Source organism: Cheilinus undulatus, linkage group 16 (genome assembly GCF_018320785.1).
Source record: "Cheilinus undulatus linkage group 16, ASM1832078v1, whole genome shotgun sequence".
NCBI lineage: Eukaryota > Metazoa > Chordata > Actinopteri > Labriformes > Labridae > Cheilinus > Cheilinus undulatus.
The window spans coordinates 9,194,823-9,219,017 of NC_054880.1; the positions used below are offsets into that span (position 1 = coordinate 9,194,823).

At 40.9% G+C, this 24,195-nt stretch overlaps 1 protein-coding gene across 1 annotated transcript in view; it reads left to right on the forward strand.

Moving 5' to 3' along the window:
- The window catches only part of grin2da (glutamate receptor, ionotropic, N-methyl D-aspartate 2D, a), a 210,360-nt gene that overhangs the window by 102,110 nt on the left and 84,055 nt on the right, over positions 1-24,195 (forward strand). Inside the window, exons 6-7 of the mRNA XM_041808431.1 lie at positions 6,461-6,666; positions 13,391-13,559. Coding sequence (XP_041664365.1) covers positions 6,461-6,666; positions 13,391-13,559 — 375 coding nt within the window. The remainder of the gene's footprint in view (positions 1-6,460; positions 6,667-13,390; positions 13,560-24,195) is intronic.

Here is a 24,195-nt window from a genome sequence, read left to right on the forward strand (position 1 = left end):
GCTACACTTTTGAGACAAGGAGCAAGCAGTGATTTTGAATCTTATAATCATGCTATCTAGGATTTTAAGGGGTTAAAGGGGGAGAGTCAGTCATACCAAAAATCTTAAGATAGTACTATGTCTGCTCTTCAACTGCAGACATTAATCAAAAGCTCAGACAGTCACTGTCAGAGGTCCTCAGGTAGCTCTAGTTCTGTGCAAAGTGGGCTTAAATTGCACAATTTTGTTGGAATTCGTGGTTCCAAATAACAGGGTTGTTTATTATTGCTTTTAAAGGTAACATGTTCATGTTTGACATACAGAGAAACATTAGTCCAGAGATGTACTTGCTTTCATTATGGCCTTACATCTACTGCATCCATTTTACCCTTCTGCTATGCACGTCCTCAACTATTAAAGGGGCAGTTCAGTATTTTTGAAATTGGGTTGTATGAGGCACTTGGCGACAGCAGTGCCATTAGCTTTCAGTAGTTTCAGTGAGCATTGCCCCTTCAAACAGGACGTGTCTAGGGAAGCGAGGCTATATAGCACAACAGACAAGTATAGATACTTTTCATAATTTTGTGAGTTTTAGGTGAAAATAATGTCTTCTACACAGAGGAACTTCTACAAAAAGAGACTCAGCAGAGAGGAAAAGAGGGGGAGAAACATCATGAGTGGAGCTATTTTGCAGACCTTCTTCAACTTCCTGAAGATAAATTGGGAAATCTGGCCCAGACCAGAAGAGCTGAATGGAAAATAATTTTCCAATTAAATTTATGGCTGTCGCTTTATTCTTCTAATGGCTGATAATTAGATTGATATGGTCACCTTGTGAAAACAATGTGTCACTGTTGAAGAGGAAAACTGATCTGAATAACTGGTTCTGGCCTAACTTGGTGTTGTTTTCTCTACTGAGGCCCACAGATGCAAAAAGCTGCTCAGGTTGCCGAGGCAGAAGAGCACATAGCTGGTAGCTGAAGCTCACGTTTCAAAATAGAGCCAAACACAGAGGCTTTCTGAGTGAATAATAAAACGCTTTAAAATTTTTCAACATAGCTTACAGTTGAAAACTCGCCCAACTACACAGAGTAGCTATCTATGGTTCTGTATAGCCTGTTCTCCTAGCGTGTCCTGCTTGAAGGGGCAACAGTCGATGAAATCACTGGAGGCTACTCACCAGTTACCTCATACAGCCCAACTTCAAAAATATGAAGTAAAGGTTCACAGCAGCAGAAAACACTGCTTGGGGGCAAGTCAAAAGAGCCATGATAAGCTGTTTACAGCTATGCCAAATAGTCAATGTGTAAAAATGAAAACATTCTTAATTCTTAAGCTAGTTTTGGGTCCAGAAAGTAGGGAAATACACAGGCAAGAAAAAAAGGTTTAAAAATCCACAGTGAAATGGCAGCAGGCAGGAACTGCCTCTGTCTAAAGCCTGGAGGAGCAGTGTCAGACAACACTCATGGAGGATGTTTCCACAAAGCACCTGGTTTAGTTAAGAATACCTGTGTTATAGTTTAGCACATTAAGCTTTGATCTTATCCATATTTCCTCAGCTGATGCCTGTCCTACCAACTCCTGTCCTGTTGTTGTGACGGGAAACCTGTCTGTTCAGAAATCCAGATCATTTGGCTCAGCTCAGTAGAGCTGGTCGTTTGGCTCCCAAACAGGTCTTCATTTGGTTCCAGTTTGGCTTTTAAAATGTGGATACATAACAACAAAGGATGGAGGAAAGGATACTGGCACTCAAACAAGAACTAGCGAGAGAGACATTTTATAGAACAGGCTTGTTCATGAACGGCACATCGCCACTTGGTCACTTACCCCCTAGTTAGTCTGTAGATAGTACATCACTGTTTCAATTAAAAGCATGTTTGTGATGAATGAGGGTTTTTTATGTTAAAGGGGCGCAGCCTCTTAGCTCAGCACAATACTTTTCTTGTTTCCCTTCATCTGACTAGATGGTGTCAGACTCTAAAAGGTCTACAAGACTGAGTATTTGAGCTAATGATCACCTCCATGCTAGGTTAATCAGTTAACCTGTGGTAAAAATCACTTTTATGTAAAGTTTAGTGATCATACTCAGTGTATGTAGAATTTCCTGATGATAAATGCAGCACACTGGTCCATTTAGAGCTGTAAAATTCTAACTTTACTTCGTTCCTGTTCATTCCTAGTGGCTGTCCCCACTTCCTTCCCCTTAATAGACTTTTTTGGATCGTGTGATTGCTAACATCCTTTCCCCAGCATAATGCTGATACAAGATAAAGAATACATGATTGGTGGAGGCAGAGGTGGAAAAGGTGGCAGCACAGCAGCAGCAACGCCAACGGCAAAAACCAAAATATCCATATCTAAATGATCTACTGTTGTCCCTGCACAATATTGAACATGTCTGTCAAACTAGCTAATGACAGATTCTTAAGAATTTAATGATTAAACTTGGAAATAAAATGAAAACAAGATCAATGGTTCAATTCAACCATCGATTTTGTAAACTGGTGAGTTTCAGTCATGTGTGTCCATGGATCTCTTTCTGTTAGTTTAGTTTTCTCTTAAAGTGATATGAACCTTTTTTTCCACAATGTTGCATTGTGCAGAATCCAGTTGAACTTAACTACTGAATTGTTTAATCCTACACAGAAGTTAGGAGGGCAGAGAAGAAATGAGAAGAAAACGAGGTAGTGAGTGAGGGCATTAGACTCCAACAATAAGCTTTAAACCCACTACAAAGGCTGACTGAAGCCAGGTCAAGGTGGCTGTTAGAAGCCAGAGGCACGCACGAGTGCTACTGATCCATGGGTTTATATTGATCAGTAACGTATGGGTCTCTCAGGGGCCAAGTCATCCGTCTGGGTCAATGTATTTGAACACTACAGACCGTGTGAAGGTGATTACCTGGAGTTTTAATGGACTCATTCCTCTGACATGTACCTGTCTGATGAAACAGACACTTTCAAGCTTTGTCACGTTCACCATTCATTACAGTCGTCGGTTATTACTGTAATATCATCATGCAAAGCTAATCAGTGGTAACTTTGAGATTTTTTTTTTTTTTTTTTTTGTGAATTATGATTTCATAAACATTTTGTCCAGCAGCTTCTTAATATTTTGAAAACCTCAGGGTCTGTCTGATCTCCATGGCAACCAAAAAGCGCCAAATACCAAATCTCGCCTTATTCCTGCCGTCTGCTGGGCTGTCATCCAGGGACTCGGCTCCTGTCTGTGCTGAGCTGGTGTGTGTGTTTGTGCATATAAATGACGCTTTTTGTTTCCAAAGAGCAGCAGAGAGCGTTTACTTCAGACAGCAGAGCATGTTAGAGGGGTGAACTGGAGGACAGATGAGCACTGAAGAGTAAATTATCATTTACTTTATAATGAACTGGTGGTTATGGGTAATGTTATTTATGCAGCCCAGAGAGTGAAAGCGAGGTGTTGAAACATATTGACAAATAAAAGACAAAGAGTGAATAAAAGAGTGGGTCCAAAGTGCCAGGTGCTGCCATTTTTCTCTGTACATGAATCCTGTTTCTATAAACCTTAACATTATGTTGTGCTGAAGAGGCCAAAACAATAATTATGAATCCCAATGGGCTCATAGTCTGTTGGTTATCATTATGGGACTGTGAGTCCTTCATGTTTTTTGGAATGGATGCATTTCTTCTAATGAAAACCTGGGCCTGACTAACATAATAACGGATAATGGAGCTCTAACAACTGTGCACCACTATATTTCCTGTCTAGAGGTCTAACGGTGAACTCACATTAGACAATCAGTGTGGTGCCCAAGAAAACTTGAACCCGAAAATACAGTTTGCATGACCATTGTGATTTCTCCATACCACACTCGGGCATAGAATACTTTCCTGGTGGGCTTGGCCTGATGCAGTTTTTGCACACAAGTAAAGTTGTGCAGTGTGGATGTGGCATTCAAGCAATACAACTGATCCAATTGTTCTAAACCATGGAAGAGTTTAAGAGAGCCATGTTTGACCAAAACAACCAAAAACAGCTGCTGCCATGTTGTCTACATGGTTCTCCTTACTATATTAATGCAGACTTCAGAGCTAAACCTTCATGTGCACAAATGTCATGATACCAGAGAATAAAGTAGAAGAAACTGAAATAATTTTAAGGGAAAAACAATTACATAATTGCAAACTAAAGGCAAAAATAGGCAAAAATTGGTTAAAAGCTACCAAAATTGGTTGAAATAAGTAGTGAATAGGTTAAAGAAGGGCAACAATGCATAAAAAATGGCAAAATTGTCAAAAAGAAAAAAAAAAAGGCGTGAAGAGGTTAAAGTGGTGAAATTTTGTTAGAGAGTGGCACAAACGGGTGAAAATTGGCAGAAATAAGTGGTAAAGTGGTTGAATAGTGCCAAAAATGGGTCAAAAGTGGCAAGAATAGGTCATAAGGGGCCGAAGAATGCATAATGCAGCAAATGTGGGTTAAAAAACAAAAAAAGTTGTAAAAATTGCAAATTAAAGTGGTGAAAAATGGTTGAAAAGTGACAAAAATTGAGTAAAAAGTGGCAAAAGGTTGGTGGAAACAAGAGGTTAAAGACTGACACAAATGATTCAAAATTGATTAAAAAAAAAAAAAAAGAAAAAATGGGCAAAAATAAGTGAAGAACGTAAAAAGTGGTGAAATGGTTGAAAAATGGCAACAAAAAGTGGCGAAGTGGTTAAAGATTGATAAAATTGAGTAAAAATTGGCAGTTTTTGGTGGAAAAAAGTAGTGAGACGAGGTGAAAAAGTGGCTAAAATTAATTAAAATTTGCAGAAACAATTGGTTTAGTGAATAAGTGGTAAAATTGTTAAAAAATGAAAAATAGCAGAAACTACTGTCTAAAAGTGTTGTAAGAAAGGCAAAAAAAAAATGTTCAAAAGTGAAAAAATGGGCAGAAAAAATATGTTGAAAAGCAGTTAACAAGTGGCAAAATTGTCCAAGTTTAGAGTTTGGATAAAAGAGGCAAATATGGGTCAAACAGGAAAAAACAGGTCAAAGCTGGCAATGAAAGTGGTGAAAAGCGGTTTAAAAGTGGCAAAAATGGTCTAATGTGGTAATAAATCTGGCAAATGGGCAGAAACAGTGATGAAAAGGAGTTAAAAAGTGAATGAATAAATAAATTGAACACCAAAACCCAATCACAGCCTGACACACTTTTCAGCTCCAGTGTGAAGTGACTGTTAGCCCGGACACTAATACCAATGATCAAACATACATGAATTGATATCATCAGTGCTTAAACCTGGGCCCATTCTCTGGCTTTTTCAGGGCCTAGTCAATTCTGTGTGCAGGCCTGGTTATGATACTCTTCCTCAGCAACAACTGGCCCTCAAACATGTTGCCCACCTGCTGTGGTGATCGAACATTCAGTGAAATATTCGAGAAGACAAGTGATGTTTTAGTTAGTGTTAGTACAGTGTACTGTTGATGAATAACAATGTCAAAACAGCCTGAAACAAAACAAGCAAGATTCAGGGCAGAATGGCCATCTCTGCTGCCCAAGTTTTGCATCATTCTGTTGGAAACACTGCACACTTTTTCCTTTTTTAAATGTACTGATTGGCTCTTTATAGCATCAAATCAACATCATATTAATTGCAGTCTGTGAACAACATCCCCAGAAGGAAGCATAAGTGTGTCTGTGTGCATTTTAAAGAGGCTTTGCAGGTTTTTCCTAATCCCAACAGCCACGTCTGGCAGCATCAGGTACACTCAGAGGAATTGGCTGTATGCAAATGTCATCTAAATATACACAGCGCAGTGATAAAATTACAAAAACACTGACAGACTTCAGCGTTTGGCTGCACGTCAGCCTCCAACATCCTCAGCTGATGTGAACAGATTTGTTTACACTCAAAGGTCACTGTGACACCAAAACTGCCTCCTCTCCAGTCTCATTCTCTACACTAAAATGCCGTTTTACAGCATGAAAACACCCGGCTCAGTTTACATGAATGTGCCTGTCATACAGTAGAACTGATGCTAATTCACACTGCAGGGCTGTCGCCTCCCTCAGCTTCATTTAAACATGCAGATCCCGAGCTGGGGCAGAAGAGGTATTCGACTTTACACTTCATCTCACAGAGAGGATGATCAACACTGAGCTGTGATTTGTGATATCTGTTTTAAGTACTGTTGACTTAACACTGAAACAAAGGGAGCTGATGACTTTCCCTTCTATTAGCTACATAATTACACTGGCATTATCAGCTCTCAACCAAGTAAAACGTCAAATTAGGAGGGTAAGAACCGACTTTGTATTTGTAAGCAAAGGGAAGCAGCATAATGCCCTGGATAAACACGAGATGAGCCAAATTTAAAAATCCAACAGGCATATTTGTGATAAAAAATTGCCATCTTTGGCTGAGTGGGTAATCAACAGTCCTCAAGAGTTACTGATGAGTTCAGTTCTATCTATTCTGTCATTGATTACAGTTTTGTTTCTGTCTTGTGTTTTCATGTCCAGGTTGGCTGGTGGGAAAACGGCCACCTGCGTCTCCGTTTCCATTCCTGGTCTCGTTACGGCTCCTTCCTGAAGCCTCTGGATGACGCCCAGCACCTCCGCGTGGTCACTTTAGAAGAAAGGCCCTTTGTCATCGTGGAACCGGCTGACCCAGGGACCAGCTCCTGCATCAGGGACTCTGTCCCCTGTCGAATGCCCGTCAACACCAGGTAACACAGAAAACACTGGATGTGTGGCACAGCTATCAGGCCTCAGGGACACAAAACACATTCAACAATGCATTGTGTTTTTTTCACAGTCATTTTCTCACTTCCATCTTGTCAAAAAGGCACCTTAGTTCATGACCAAGCCATGGCCTTTCTCAAACAGTTTCTATACTTTCAATGAACTCTCGGCTCAGCTCCATTTAGTGGCATCCAAAACTCTGAGTTCACAGTGAGGGTCTACGTCTTCATCTACAAAACTAATACCTCTAAATATCAGAACTCCTCAAATGATTACTTACAGTCAGTTCATGGCTGGCTGGCCGTTGACTTAAACGATCACTTTTGGATGTATGCCACATTGCCAAAACATAACTGGAAGAAAAACAGAAACAGTGCGGAAATAAAAGTGCAAATGATGTCAAAACAAGTTTTGGAAACTAAGTGAGGGAAGTTCCAGGTCAAGATGGCCGATTTTATTACAGTCACAAGCAGAAACGAAAATAATAAAACTGTCACATTTTCTACCTGAGAATGGACTGTGAAAGTTTTATACACAACAACAAAACTGCTCGGTATATAACAAGTGATTCCTCTCCTTGATGTCTCCTAGCTTTCCTCCTGAAATCCTTATCAGCCCATAAACCTGAGTGGAAAGTCGAAAAGAAGTTTCCAAAAGTGGTTAGATAGAGACTATCCAGAAAGCAGAAGAGTTCCGGCTCTGATCCCTCATGAAATTGAAATGTCTGGCCAAGCAGCCGTGAACAAGACAGTAAATCTTTACCATCTCCAGGTGCTGTGTACAGCCAAGGAGAGGCTTAAAGAAAAGCTTTTCCTTCTGGGATCAATGGATTAAAACATCAGAAAATAACCTAATTATGCCAGGGAGGAAATTAGGTTTCCTCACAGCAGCACAGATATGTTCAAAGTCAGACGGCTGAAGCATGCAATTAAGAGCAAGGCATGATTTACTTACAGCTGCTCATTAAAACAGAATAGAACTGTGAGACCAAAGAACAATGGGAAGTTAATTGTATTTTAATCAATCCGTGTTATCATGCATTAAAAATCTATATGTTTTAATTACAGAGGATGAGATCCCTACTGTTTTCTCACCAACACTTTCAATGGAAACCAAACCTCCTGACTCTACAGTCAGCTTAAAGCAGATGTATGGGAGTATTTAGTAGTGATACACACATTATATTTATGGGTGATCTGACCCAAATTGGACACATGGAACTAAACAATTTGCCCAGTAATGTTGAACTTCATAGCTAAGCAGTGACCAGTTCAAGTCAAAGGTACCAGGAGATGAAATTGAGGCAACTTTCTAGGGAACAATCAAACCCAAAAATGACTTGTTAATTTACTTTTAAACTCCAAAAAGAGACAACTATTGGACAGGTGGCTAGCACCAATGCAACTGATCCAGTGCATGCAGTAATGTGCCGAACTTTTAGGCATGTTTGGGCCAAATTTTGAAGCTGAAGAAAGGCACAGATGAGGGCATCTGAGGGCACCATTGGAGAAGATTGAGGATCGACACAACCCCGGTGGTGCTCTGGATGTCCTTGCATATTACCAGGGGCATGGGACAATAGTCTGTAAAAAAAATAAAGTCAACACCTTTAGGCTGCAGTAAGGGGTGGATGTGGCAAGTAAGCTTGGCCTAGGGCAGGGGTGTCCAAACTATGGCCCGGGGGCCAAATGCGGCCTGCGGCTCATTTTTTAATTCCAGAGTTAAAATGAGATATTGCCCATATTCATACATTATGCTTGTGCTTAACTGTACTGTACTTAATGTTTTCAGCAGAAGATAGTAATACCATGTTAAATCTGGAAACGAACATTTTGACAAGAAGATATCCTGATTAATAACGTCCTGATGGATTATCACAACAAATAGCAGCACCGTGGCAAAGCTAGTGGTAGCCAGGGCTAAACAAGGCCCTTTGAAATCTGATTGGCTCCCTAAAATTCTGAAAATGACTCTCTATTTTCCCTTCAGCCATTAACTAGCCATGTAGACATACTCAGTCGCTAAGCATGTATTAACTTGCATTAGATTTGTTATATTACCTTTAAAATCCTCATGGCGAGGAACATGAAAGTGGCCTCATCATCCTGATATACTCTCTTTCTGTATAAAATAACATTATTCTCTTGTATCAGGTTTTATTTTTAAGGTATTCATCGTGCTTTCTAAAGTGCATGGTGCAAAAAAATTTGGAGCATGTGCATGTACAGTTTGCAGATTTGAAGGTGTGCAATTCAGGCACAGAGAACAAAGAGACTGTATGAAGTTGCTTGATTATACATCTTTTTAAACGACTTTCCTTCATTGTGCCACTGAACTCACAAAAAACACAAAGGATGCTGCATAAAATATGCTGATGTAGGGTTTTAAGAAATATTTCCCTTAATGTTCCTACAACATCAGAAACAATTAAAAAAAGACATGGAAAAATTCCACATGAAGAACTGAAGCATCATTAAAATCTAAAGACACGTCTAAAAGAATAGAAAGGGTCTGGATTAATCTTCTGTGAGCTCGACATCATCTAAGAGTTGGCTGTATTTTTCTTTATATTTCTCTGCTGAAATCCTTGGCTGGAATCCATAATGCAGCATTAATGTGCATGGCATCCATGAGTGATTGACAGTTCTGTGTAGTGTTGCATGTGTATAGTCAAACGGAGCCAAAAGCTTCCACTCTCTCCTTCATTAAAAACTTTATCAGAAAATGCACTGACATCAAACTGTGTAGAAGTTGAGCTGTTGTGCATCCTGTGAGAGTGGAACAAGCTCTGTAGTGCTCCATGAACTCACCGACATTCGTCCATTTTTAACACATCCTCTACGTATCACACCCCGCCACAGACTTAAAACTCCTCCACAGGTTTGAGGTGCAGGAGTTTCTGCAAACTCAAGATATGAAGCTGCCAGCTGTCTTTCTGACCACTCCTCGTTTTAGGCAAACATACCCCTGAGTGCTAGTTCATTTACTTTTTAAACAGCATGATTGAAAAGTGCGAAAATGACAACTGTGTTAGGTGGAAATCGTACAGACAGCTGTTCTAATGCCAGTTGAGCGTATAAAGATCCTCTGTCTGTGATCTAGAATAACTCAGAAGAATTTGAGAATTTTCTGGATTTTTCCTCTTTTACCTGTAGGCATGAGGTTCATTTTAGGTTAAAATGTGTGAGAGGGGAAGAGACAGAGTGTGTGCATGTACGTGTCTGTGCGTTTTTGTGTATGTGAGCTCTGTGCTCCTGGTCTCTCCCTGATAAGCTTCCTTCTGCCAGCACATGACCTGGCCAATGGAAAGATAACAGGTTTATCCTTTCTAAACACTATTGGCTGAGAGAGAAGTTTGCTCTCAGCCCTGTCTGAATCTTTTTTTTTTTTTTTTTGCTTAAATGCTTTTTACATTTTCAAATATTTTTTCTTTGTTAAGTTTCTGTTTTTCGAACAATTCCACCCTTTTTCCCTGCCACAGCTCATTTTCTGAGGTGTTGTTTGAGTGGCTAAGACGGTCTGCACTTTTATTTTCTGCTGTGATTACCACCAAGGTCATGATTTATATCTTCAAAGCCTGAAAGTATTTCTAGTTAGAAATGTCACACTTTTGATGTGAACCACATCACACAGATTAGCAGAGCTACATCAGCTCAGCTGGAGATTGCCTCTACTTGCCTCATAACCTTGTATTTGTTGTTATGAAGGCTTGTGACTTTTACCCCAAAGAGCAGCCACACCATTTGAGAATGACTTAAGCTCTTGATAACTTTTAATGTTCAAGGTGTCTTCAGTGCACTGACTAAAACCTAGTAGGGTCAGGATAAGCCCTCGGGAGGAGTTCATTTAAATATATGGCTCTGAAAAGCACTACAAATAGACATTTTTTTTTTTTGCAATTCAAATGGAAATGTTAGACTTCCTGTTAGGATTTTGGTATGTTTTTTTATAGGTCTAGATATGATGAATATATTCCTCTTAATATCAACAGGTGCATATCAACTGTTATTTCTTAGCCTCTGATTACACCTGTTTTATTTGACTTTGTTGTTCCATATCTGATTGATTTTATGTGTTCTTTTGACATATTGCTGTGTTTTTACATCTTTGGGGCATGTCTGATATATTGTAAATAATTCCTGTTTATCATGCATTTTATCTTTTATTGCTTAACGTCATTGTAAATGAGGGTTCACCCTCAATGATTTTTGAGTCTAAATAAAGATTAAATAAATAAATAGAAAATAGAAAAGAGGAATATCATTTAAAAGTTCTTTTTTAGCCCTGTAGTTTACTTCAGTCACATTATATTCTAGATTAATCTCATACAAAGACAGCTTACAGCTCATGAAAATCAAAAATCCACAACCTCAAAATACTAGAATATTGTGGAAAAGTCCTGAGCCTTTATTCTCTCACTCTTGTTCATTACACACAACCACAATAATGAGGAAGACTGCTGACCGGACTCTTGTCCAATCATGGACATCCTTCACAAGGAGGGTGAGCCACGGAAGATCACTGCTGACAGGACGGGCTGTTCTTAGAGGCTGTGTAAAAGCATATTCATGCACATTCTGGTCCAGGAAATGGACTACAAGTGTATTCTTGGTGTCAAGCCAATCTCAAACCATAGACGGCATCATCAGTGTCTCACTGAAGGGAGAAAAAGGACTGTTGCTCAGTGGTCCAAAGTCCTGTTTTCAGATGAAAGTAAATGTTGCTTTTTCATTTGGAAATCAAGGTCCCAGAGTCTGGAGGAAGATCAAAGAGGCACAGAACCCAAGGCTTGAAGGCCAGTTTTTTCAGTCTCCACAGTCAGTGAGGTTTTGAGGTGCCATGACATCTTCTGCTGTTGATCCACTGTGCTTTATCAAGTCCAGAGTCAGCGCTGTCAGCTGTCTACCAGGAGATTTAAGGGCCCTTTTTGTTTCCATCTGCTGAGAAGCCTAATGGAGATACTGGTTTCCTTTTCAAGCAGGACTTGGCACCTGCCCAAAGTGAAGCCAAAACTACCAGAAACTGTTTTGCTGATCATGATAGTACTGTGTTTGATTGGCCAGCCAACTGGTCAGACCTGAATCCAGTAGAGAATCTCAATAGGAAGATGAGAGACACCAGACTCAACGTTAGCAGAAGGCTGCTATCAGAGCAGCCTGGGCATCACAACATCCCACCAGTGCCACAGGCTGATTGGCTCCACTCCATGTCATATAGATGCAATAATTTGTGTAAATGGAGCTCCAGCCAAGTACTCGAGTGTAAATGAGCACACTTTCCCAGAAGACTAGCATTTCTGTGTTGTAAATCCTTTTTATGACTGATGTTTTGTGATTTCAAAAATGTTGAGATAGTGATTTTTTTTATATTTGTGAGCTATAATCTTTAAGATTAAACCTAAATAGCCTTGAAGTATTCCACTTTGAAATGATGAATCTTGAATATATGGCTGTTATCTCTAAATCTGTAAATGTTCCAGTGATGCCTCTTATGTTAAGCCCCTCAAAAAACAATACTCTGCTTATGATGAACAATATCTTGCCATGGACACAGGGCATTAAGCTTTATATGACAGTATTGCAAAGGTGATTTTGTGTTCCAAACCAGTTGTTAGATGAGGTATGATCAACCTTGTAGGAATGACAAATCATAATCTAGAAAAAGTGATTTCCTGTTGCCAGAAGGTGGCGCTGTGAGAAAATTAGAATTTTCAAATGTGTAATTGATCAGGCTAGGAGTCTTATCATGCCTGTGAGGTTTAGTGATGATTGAATGATGAACTTTAGTTACAATGATTCTCTTTTTTTTGGCACGTTGCCAAAAAAGTCCAACTTTGAGAACTATGGCCCCACCTTGTGAAGAAAACTCAACCTTTACATACAGTTTGATCTTCAACTTGTCCATAATCAGCTTTAAAAGTGTGGAGTGTATCAGATTAAAACCTTCAGACTTGTTGGCTAAAATGTGGAACCTGTGACTTTTGCAACAGAGGAAAAATTCGATAGCTCATTAAACACGTCTCACCACTATAAGATAGTTTTTAGTTCCTCCCTGCAAATGCCAAAATTCTGTTTTGTTTACTTCATGTTGTAATAAAACACTCACCAAATGAGAGTGGTTATGTTGCACAGAGGATGCATAGTCAAGTGTCCTGGGGACCAGCCAAAGGACGCTTAGCACAGACAGCTGGATGACACTACAGACACTTGACTAACAGCGATCTAAATGTACTAAATGTGCTGTGACCTACTTGTAAAGCTCTGGGGGTGAAGTGTACTCCAGATAAAAACCTCCAACAAAACATTCACTCAGAAGCCTTTGTTCAATTCTTCCTAATTGTGGACCGAATCCAAGAGCAACCCACTGAGTTTAATTCAGTTTAATAATGCACGGCTTGTCTTCCCTGCTGTCTTACCTGTCACGCATTTTCTCTCCAAACAACAGCCTGAACTCTCCACATCGATCTCCTCACAATCCCTCGCCAATAATTCATACCTCAGTCTACCATCTTTCCTCTGTTACTCTGTTCTCCCCATGTCTCTTAGGTACTCATCTGTTCTTTGTTCACTCCCCGAGCTGCTATTTCTTTTTCAATTTCAGCCAAGCAGCCCATCCAGGTCAAAGCCTCCTTCATAAAACATCTTAAAACCTCATAAAAAGCCTGTTCGCTGTCTCACCTCTTTGTGTTTTCTCCCATCTCCTTCTCAGTCTGGTGGTGGAGGGCAGCGGGCACATGAAACACTGCTGTAAAGGTTTCTGCATCGACGTCCTCAAGAGACTGGCAAAAATAGTTGGTTTCACCTACGACCTTTACCTTGTGACTAATGGGAGGCACGGGAAGAACATCGATGGGGAGTGGAACGGCATGGTCGGAGAGGTGAGGATCTTCATCTCTAGGCTGATGTTTGAGTTTCCTACACTGTAAAAACAAAGATGAGGGCACAACGAAAAGTGAAGTAACAAGTTTCACTGCTGTTTTTTAAATTGAGTGGCCCAACATAATAATTCATATTGCCATTTAGTTGATATAACATGCTCAAGATTAAAATGTTAATTGGAAGAAAAATATCCAATATAAATAAACCTAGCACAAAAGTAAGAAAATTTGAGTTTGGTAGATTATTTCTTTGTTGCAGCAATTCTTCTTGGCAATAAATCTAAGATCACTGGAAAGCCTGTTTGTTTCTTTTTTAAATGATGCCACATTTGTAAGGAACGTGCATTTGTGGGATGAGCAACAGAGCTGAGAATGTGGGTTGCGCCCATAAAAAATTTGCCAAATCTCGCCAAAACAGTTTATTCTGCCATTGACTCATGTTTGGTATTAGACAATTAAAGTCTGAAGATCAAGCAATGTTGGCAATTTAACAATTTATTCATTTAACAAACAGGAGCCTCAGTAACATGTGGGAGAACCATACACAGCCACAACAGCCTGGCACCTCTTCCTCATGCTAGTCACCAGCCTGGTCACACTTGTTTGATGGCATCCCGTTCTTCAACCAGCATGCATTATGTCACAAGTTAGCCGACGTGGTTGTGTCGACCACTCTGGCATGAAATGCACGCCTTGGCTGACCCCACAAGTGTTTAGCGGGGTTGAGGTCAGGACTTCTGGAGGGCCCTTCCATCATCTAGACTCACAAATTCTGGAGGTAGTCTCTGATAAACCCTGCTCTGTGGGGTGAGCGTTGTCATCTTAGAGGATAATGTTCAGTCCCAGACTGGGAAGATATGGGATTGCCACTGGTTGTAGAATCTCATCTCGACATCTCTGCATTGAGATTACCTTGTTGACAAGCCTCGTGCTTTCAGTGATGCTGGAAAACACATCACACTTTCTCCCCACTTTGACCCTATGAGCCAACTGCTGTTGCAGAATCTCAACTCATCACTGAACATAATGTTTCTCCACATATACCAGTTCCAGTGCACATGTTGCCGACACCAGCGCAAACAGGCCTGACGGTGCAGGCCAGTCATGGCAGCCCTATGAGACCAGAGATCTGCTGCATGCAGCCTGTTCTGGATTGTCTGGGCAGGGAACTGTCAGCCATATTGTCCTGCAAACCTGGACTGCAAACCTATAGAAGACAACCTACAGTACCTTAGTGCTGACAGGGTCAGGAAACTGGCTTCTTTGGGTGCCCACTTCGAGGCCTGTTTCTGACATCCCTCATCATATGGAACTTGGCTTTCAGTTTGGAGATAGTACTAGGACTTACTCCAGATAATGTCGCAGCTTGAAGTTGTCCTATTGCACGGGCAATAGATCAGTCAAACGTGGCATGCTGATTCTTGGCGCAGACACCTACTGACCACTGTAGCAGGGCCCATGCTCCAGTCAAATTTGAACCCCCAAGTCCATTTTGTTTCACCTATGTGGGTGCTATGTGCTGGGCTCAAGCACTGATGAAAGAGATGGGCCTCATCATGGTTGCTCTTGCACAAGCATGTGTGCAGATACACAACATTAGTGTGTGGTATAATTGATACAAATAGATGTGGCACCTTGCATTATAAGGAAATCCAGGGCCGTTGGATGACCATATCTGACCAAAACAACTTAAAATAAGTTACAAAATCAGTAGTCAAAGTCAAGTCAGAGTCAGGTTCTGTGTTGTTCTTCATTTTACTGACACTGATATCATGATTCTTTTAAAGCCATGTATAAGTTGTATTATGATTTGATGACATGCATAAGATGTAACTGTGCTCATGCTTACTAACTGAAGTAACTGATGTGGCTGTGGGTCCCTGTGGTTCACTACAGTTTGATTTCAGAGTTAAAAGAGAGAAAATGTAAAATCATCCTTTGAAAAAAAGCCACATTTATTAAAACATAAATCATTAATAAGCAAAAGAAAACTCAGCAAACAAACAAGCATCAGAGTGACAGCAGTGTGGGTGAGGGATTAAATGAAAGTTTATAAAAAGTGTGTTCAGCTGGGACTTGAAAGGAGATGCAGCTTAGACTGCAGCTCCTCTGGGAGTTTATTCTACAGTTTAGCAGCCCAGAACACAAACACACCGTGACCCTGTTTTGTGTCTCAGTAAGATGTTGTAGCTATGACATAATTCTCTATTTTTTCCTGTACAGTAGCATCGTCTTTTTTCTCATGATCTGTTTCTTTTCCTTTGTTGTGTTTACAAAAAGAGGGTTTGATACGAGGACCCCCGTAAAATTCTTTTTATCCTGCCTCAATCCTTTAAAGCGACCCAGCGAGAGGATTGGACCCAAATCGAAGAGGAAGAGAGGAAATATGGAGGGAGGCTGTCAAAAGGATTAGTGCTGGAGAAACTCAAAGAGAGACAGAGAGAAAGCACACACTGAAACTGTTCAGAACTGTGAATGTGGATGTTGGCAGATATTCTGCTGTTTCCATGATGCCAATCCTCCTCTGGTGGCTGGATTAATGAAGCTGGTTTAACAAGGATTTAGACCGAGGGATGCAAATCATCTCAGTTAAAGTTTTCTGACTTGGTTTGAGGATGAAGTGAGTTTGGTGCTTATTGGGCAGCAGAGGGGGGCGGGATCAAATCTTATTACTAGAGCCGCGTGATGACAGATTTTACAGATATTCTAGTCTTTAGCTTTGAATTTCAGATCAGGGGGGCTGTTGCTCCCGATCACTCCCTTCCAGGTCTCACTGTCATTGCCTGGGGCAATCAGTATGCTCACACCTGCTCGGCACCTCTCACCAAGGGCAACTGCCGAGTGATAAAGAGTCCAACCCCTCTCAAGAGGATTGGTACCAGAGCCCAAACTGTGCATCGAGGTGAGGCCAACTATATCTAGGTGGTACCGCTCAGCCTCACGCACAAGTTCAGGCTCCTTCCCCACCAGAGAGGTGACATTCCAAGTCCCTAGAGCCAGCCTCTGCAGCCGAGGATTGGACTGCCAGGGTCCCCGCCTTCGGCTGCCACCCAGCTCACACGGCACCCGACCTCCACCCCTCCTACGGGTGGTGGGTCCATGAGAGGGGGGTCCCACGTTGGTTCTTCCGGCTGTGCCTGGCTGGGCACCATGGGTGCCGTCCTGCTGCTCTGCCATATGAGGTTATTTGAGCTGCACTTTGTCTGGTCCCTCAGCTAGGACCTGTTTGCCTGTTACCTGTTTGCTTTGGGAGACCCTACTAGGGGCATGAAGCATGCAAACCCCTCCACCACAATAAGGTGGCAGCTCAGGGAGGGTGAGAAGCTCAGCCATCCAAGGGTGAGAAACTCAGCCATCTGGGAGAGAGTCAGAGTAGAGCTGCTGCTCCTCCACGTTGAGAGGGGCCAGATGAGGTGGCTGGGGCATCTGGTCCAGATGCCTCCTGGATGCCTGCCTGGTGAGGTGTTACATGCATGTCCCACTGGGAAGAGGCGCCGGGGAAGACCCAGGACATGCTGGAGAGACTATGTCGCCCGGCTGGCCTGGGAACGTGTCGGGATCCCCAGGAAGAGCTGGATGAAGTGGCCAGAGAGAGGGAAGCCTGGGCTTCCCTGTTTAGGCTGCTGCCCCGGCGACCCGAGCTCAGATAAGCGGCAGAAGATGGATGGATGGATGGATAGTTTTAAATTTGTAGAAAGGTCATCTGTGGGCATGATGGTGCTGTCGGAATGGGATTTCTGTGTCTGAAAGTTATAAAACATAACTAAACTAAAACATAACTAATAAAAAAAAATACCTGGAAGGGCATTTTGCAGCTAATTAGGTTAATTGGCACCAAGTCAATAACATGACTGGGTATAAAAGGAGCATTTTAGAGAGGAAAAGTCTCTCCCAAGTAAAGATGGACAAACGTTCACCAATCTTTGAATAACATTTAAAATTTGTGGAAGAATTTCAATTATATTTTTCTCAATGTAAAATTACACAGACTTCTGGAATCTGGAGAAATCTCTGCGCACAAGGGTCAGTACTGGGGTCTATGATCTCCGTGTCCTCGGGCAGCACAGCATTAAAACAGACATGATTCTCTACTGGAAATCACTCCATGGCCTTAGGAACACTTCCAGAAATCACTGTCTGTCAACACAGTCCACTGTGTCATCAACAAATGCAAGTCAGAGCTGTATCATGCAAAGAAGAAGACATATGAGAGCAAAAAACAGAAATGCCACCACCTTCTCAGGGCGATAGTTCTGGAGGCAAAATGGAAAACTGTTCTGTGGTCAAATAATAATAATAATAATACATCACACTTACATAGCGCTTTTTGGACACTCAAAGACGCTTCACAAACAAAACAAAACAAATGAATCAAAACTTGAAATTATGTTCTTCAGTATTCCTTTGGTGGGTGGGTGGGTGGGTGGGGGGGGGGGGGGGGCTGGAGCCGATCCCAGCTGTCATCAGGCGAGAGGCAGGGTACACCCTGGACTGGTCACCAGTCAATCGCAGTGCTGACATATAGAGACAGACAACCAGGCATGCTCACATTCACACCTACGGGCAATTTAGAGTCACCAATTAACCTAATGAGCGTGTTTTTGAAATGTAATGTTCTATTGTGAATTAAATATCTGCTTAGCAGATGTGCAAAACATTGAATTCTGTTATCATGTACATCTTACACAGTGTCCCTACTTTTGTAGAACTGGGGCTATACATTAAAGTAGCTTTTAATCATTGCTTCATCAAGTGTGGGCTGTGTCCCGCTGGTGAGCTGAGGCTGTACTGCAGGTTAGCAGTCATGCTCCATTGTTAATGCACTGTCAAAATGGCGTTAATTCTGGAGTATCGCACATACGTCCAACCTTATTCTGTCTTGTGGCCCTGATTGGCCTGTCATTAATGTGACAGACAGAATGTTCTTCCAATCACCTTCTGAGAATTTTTGGAAACTATGAGAGCTTTCCCAGATAAAAGTGAAATATATCCATGCAATTATTTTATGATATGGTCTATCTGGCGTGTCAGGTAACAAAAACAAGGAAATAACAAAACACAGTTGGCCAGAAAAACAGGGACGAAAAAGCAACAGAGTAATACAGGAAAGACAAGGAACAAAACATGAAGCAGTGACAAGAACAAACTCAAGCCCATGACCCAGCTATCAGAGTTATTCCTAAGGAAAGTGGTCAGATTAACTCTGACCTTTGCAAAACATAAGCTCAATCAAAAATCAGCTGCAAAAATGTGTACCTCTGATGAAAACTTGGGCTTCTTTCATGGTTGTCCCTGGGGATTGACTCACTTTTGCCATTCAAGGGAGCATATTTTACACTTCGATCAGACCAAACACTGACCGTATCTCTGTAATCCTGATTTCAGATAGGCCTGAGGGATGCAGGTGGTCTCTTCTCTCTCCGTTGATCCCCCGCTGCCTCTTGCCTGAAATCTGCCACTTACTAATCATGTTTCCTAATGATGTTGGCAGATGGGCACATTTAGACTATCCAGCATGAAGACTGTATTTAAAAGATGCCCTCCTGTCCTTGGTTAAACCTTTACCTTGTTACAACCTTTCTTTTGAGGAAACATTCAAGAACTCCCAGGATTAAACTTTACTAGATGTCCTCTTCAAGTCCCACACTGTATCCTCGCTGCCCACTTTATCTTTTCTTTTCAGTCTTTTCTAATAACTCAGCCCCTCTAACATCCTGGAAAAATAAAATTTAACCAAGGCTAATGTGTCTGCCTCTTTCAGACTCGTCCTGTGTCCTTGTGCGTTCAGTGAAGCCCACACTTGGACGATCATTTCTGCTATTTTTGTGCTTTTTGTCCTCCAGCCTTACATGAATGCCTCCCGACAAGACAGTAATTTCCGACGTCCTTACCATGTTCTGCTCCTCAACAGTGAATCATCCTGTTATGCTATTTTCTTGTTTTCTATGAGAAATCTATTCAGCTATGAAGCACGTCCTGAACAGGAGTGTCACAGGTGTCTTTTTTGGTTCTATTCAGACTTTTAAAAATGGCCTAGTTGAATCAGATTGAATAATTATCATGGATTGATGATTACAAGTGAAAACCTGGGCAACATCATCACACTTTCATGGATCACAGGCACAACTTCTTTCACCAGCACATTTACTTTCACAGCAGTCTTCTTCCTGCCTTTCAGTCAGCCATTAATCCAGATTAAATCCATGACAGCACAATGGTGAACGCCTTTAATTCAATGTGATGTGAATAATGAGATAACATTTAAAGACTTAGGACTTCTTTAGATAACACCAATCTATCATGGTCAACTTTTTGTTATGTTTGAATAGGTTCTGTTCTGTTGTAATGTAATTAAGCAAGGTGCAATAGATCGTATGAATTGACTGGAAAGACTTTCAGTTGGTGCCTCAAAAGCAGGGGTGTCCAAACTTTTTCACCGGGGACAACATACAGAAATGTATAAGGATGTTGGGGCCACTTTTATATGCCTCACTTTGATTTTAAAGTAAGTAAAACCAATCTACTGTAGGATAAGATATGCTAGGTGATTGGGTATGCTAAAATGGCTAGTTGATGGCTGACAAAGCAAATAGCCAATCATTTTTAAGGATTTTGGGGAGGTCATTCAGATCTCAGAGGGCCCTGGTTGGCTCTGGCTACCTCTGAACATCAATTCTGCTGCTGTCTGCTGCTGAAATTCATTAGGGTGTTATAAATCAAGATCTTGATTATTATGTTTGCCAATATGTTTACTATTTATAGTGTTGTCTCAGTTTGGTTCTTACAAAAACAGCACAAATACATGTTGTCAAAATGTTTGTTTACAGTGTTAGAATGGTAGCACTGTATTGTCCTGAAACTAAGAAGAATAATGCAGTCTAGCACAAGCGTCATGCTCTGTTTACGGCCATATTTCATGTAATTTAATGAATTTTCAGGGGGCCAATCAAAAATGGGTTGTGGGCCACATTTGTCTCCCGGGCCATAGTTTGGACACTCCTGCTCTAAAGGGACATGGACTGTAAAACTGGGAGGAAAACAAGTTCGTAGTGTACACCACAAACTGCTGAGAAGCTCCATGGACACTGATTCCCTTTTCCAGCAGGATTTGGCACCTGACCACAGTGAAGCCAAAACTACCAGAAACTGGTAGTATTACTGTGTGGGATTGGCTAGCCAACTGGTCTGACCTGAACCACATAGAGCAGTGATCATCAACTGGAGACCCCAGGGGCCACATCAGGACCCTTGTGGCTTCCCATCTGAGTCCTGGAGGATAATTATATGAGAAGGAAAAATATGGCATGCTATTGTTCAAATTTTTTTTCTTAAAGTTTAAATAAAACTTCAACTTAGCCACTTTTCAAACAAGAAGCAAATAGGTATTTTATTTCTGTAATTTGGCTTAGTAAAAAAATGCCCTTCCTGTCTTAATTAAAACTGCATTTTCTAAGGCTCTTTGAGATCAGTTTTCATTTCTGCAAATCTACACAAAAAATCTGTTTCCTGCATGTGCGTTTGACCAATCACAACACAGCTTATTAGCATCAAACTCAGTGATAAACATCAATAGGGCTCTATGGAGAAATATGTCGCCAACATATGCAATGACTTTTTCAAAAAGGGCCAGATTGGTTTAGATTTTTTTCCCCCTTAATAAATAAAATCATCATTTAGAAACTGCATTTTTGTATTTACTTGGGTTGTCTTTGTGGGATATTCAAATTGGTTTGATGATCTGAAATATTTAAGTGTGATAAATTTGCAAAAGAAAAAATCAGGAATCAGAAAGGGGACAAATACTTTTTTACAGCATTGTGATTAAAATATCTCAATCCCCCTCTTGTGGATGGCTTCAGTATAGGTGATAATATTTAAGAGGCGATAAGTGCAATGCCTCACTGTTAATAGCCTAAAGTTCTATTAATTTATAAAAAAAAAAAAAAAAGAAAGAAAAAATAGAGTTTAACAACAATATATTCATTCGATCAAAATACTGATTTTAGCTGAGTTTATTTCAGTGTCCGGCCCCCACAGTGTCTGTCAAGACAAAGCTGGCCCTTGTGTGAATGGAGTTGATAATCCCTGCTATAGAGCAGCCGTTCTCAACCAATCAGCTATCAGGACCCACCAACACCTTCATAAGTGAATACACAATTTTATTGTAAAATTTCAACCACTGAATTTGTTCGATGAAAAAGGTGACAGTTTGGAACCCAAATAGAACCAAACATGATTTATCAAATAGCCAGGACAAAATAAACATGTTGAAAAAGCTCATCATATCAGAAGGAAACCCCATTTTCCCAAAACATCAGATGTGTAGTTCTTCCAGAAGGAATTTTGTTAATAAATTGGAAAAAAAAGCCTTTTCAATCAAAGAAAAGCAGATTAATTAGTAAAAATCTTGAAAGAAATACTTAGTTTTTTACTTATTGTCATAGGAAAGCCTACAGAATACATATATGAATTTACTGTGTGTCCACTGAGGACAGCCATACATGGATTTTTTGCCACTTTTTTTTTTTCTAGGCACACATTTCGTGACCCACTTGAAAGAGCTTCACAACCCACTTTTGGATCCCAACCCACCAGTTGAGAACCACTGCTATAGAGAATAGAATAGAGAATCTCTGGAGTATTGTTAAGAGGAAGATGAGAGACACCAGACAAGATGAAGGCTGCTGTCAGAGCAACCCGTGCTTCATCACATATCAGCAGTGCCACAGACTGATTGCCTCCATGCTATGTTGCATTATTGCAGTGATTCATGCAAAAGGAGGGTCAAACACTCAGGTGTTACTGAGTGCAAAAATGAACAAGTAATCATCTAACCCTCCAAAGCCGGCTTTTGAAAAAAGGGCAGAGCCGTTGCAAAAAAGCTTGGAGTGTGATTGGATGAACGTTCTGTCTCTCACATCTTTACAAGCCAATCAGAGCAACAAACATGTGATGTCATAGCCCCGCACCAAGGTGCGCAGCTACAGATGAATAAACTCCATAGATAGCTGCATAACGCAAACCCCGGTGATGGTAGACATGTCAGTACACTTTGAAAAGAAGACAACTCACTGCTGTTCTTTGTTCTTCATTTAACGAAGAAATGTCGTCAAGTTCTGATAAAACTCACGCTTTAACAGCATCCACGCTAATGTCTTCCACCATAATTGCACCGGCCTCTTCTCGCTGTTTGCATACGTCACGACTCTGATGCACTTGAAAGTACTCCCCCTCAACACTGATTGGTCCTGTCACTTTCTAACAGGCCCAAACGGTTCAGACGGGAGCTTTGCAAGATGGATTTTCTAGTATGAAACATGGAAACGGGCAAAACCATCTGGATCCAATCATCAAGACTAAAACAAAAAAGCTTTTGAAATTTTTCACTTTGTATCAGATGACTCTAAAAATATAGGCTACAAGTTTAACTATTGAATTAAATGAACTTTTCTTGATATTCTAACTTTCTGAGATTCTCCCGTAGCATTCTTGGAAAGGATATCACCACAGTTGTTTACAGAAAAAAGCATTGATTGAATAAATGTTATCCTTGTAATGCAACAAAAAAATATGAGTATCATCTGAACCTTGTGATGTAGACATTGAGAAGCAGGTCATTACTGTGTGTTAGCAGTAGGTGTGAGTTAAGGCCTGTCTACATAATATTTGGTCTAAAGGTTGATCAAATGTTAATTTTAGATAGCATTTCCAACATGGTGACGACCTTCATCGGGCTTCATATCTCGCTTTAGAAACCAGTGGGGAATGCTATCAAGACTTGCTTCAAGTTTTATATTGTCTCTCTCTTCCCAATCCACAGTGATATTATGGATGTATCTGCACTTGTTAAAATGAGTGCTTTGGTTTCTAATCCTGGCTCTGCAGGGGAAGCAGCAAGAGCCATAATATATAAATTATGAAAAAGTCTCCTGCAACAAGAATGCCTACAGATTAAGCTTTCTCTTTACTTTCATTATTTTACCATCAAGCAGTGGATGACTTTAAAGAGGCAGTGTATGATAAAACACATCAGTGTTGGTTTCATAGCTGAAATTTGCACCAAACTGATAAAAATCTGGATTTTACAGCTTTTAATTAGCTCAAACGGACATCTGCCTTGAAAAATCTTTTCTGAAAAGGTGGGGCTTATGTGACGTAGAAACTGACCACAATCTCTATATGAAAAGTAGAGCGTTACCGCCTCTAACTGACATTACCATTCAGAGACCACTCCTATCCTCTCCTGCCTGCACCTGCACTGTCTCAGCTCTGAGAGCTCCAGCTATACTAGTAATGCCGCTGCTGGAGCTAATGGACCAAACAGGTAATGCTAAGAACCACCACGGTCCACCACGACACTATAGCCTTTGTCAGGGGGACTCTAGAGGGGAAAACTCCTTCACTTTAAAAGATCGAGTGTTGTGAAACTCTGTAGATGTCTCTCTTTGACAAGGGGACATCACTGTCACTCCCGCCTCATCTGGAAAGCCCCTGTCCTTTTCCCCTCCCTCCTCTTGGAACCAAACTGCCCACTTTCTGTGCATTTTTTTAATTATGGAGGTGGGCGGAGTTAGCTCTGAGCCAGGGGTTCACTTACACTTTAGAGATTGTGACTTCAGTTGCATGTTGACCGGAG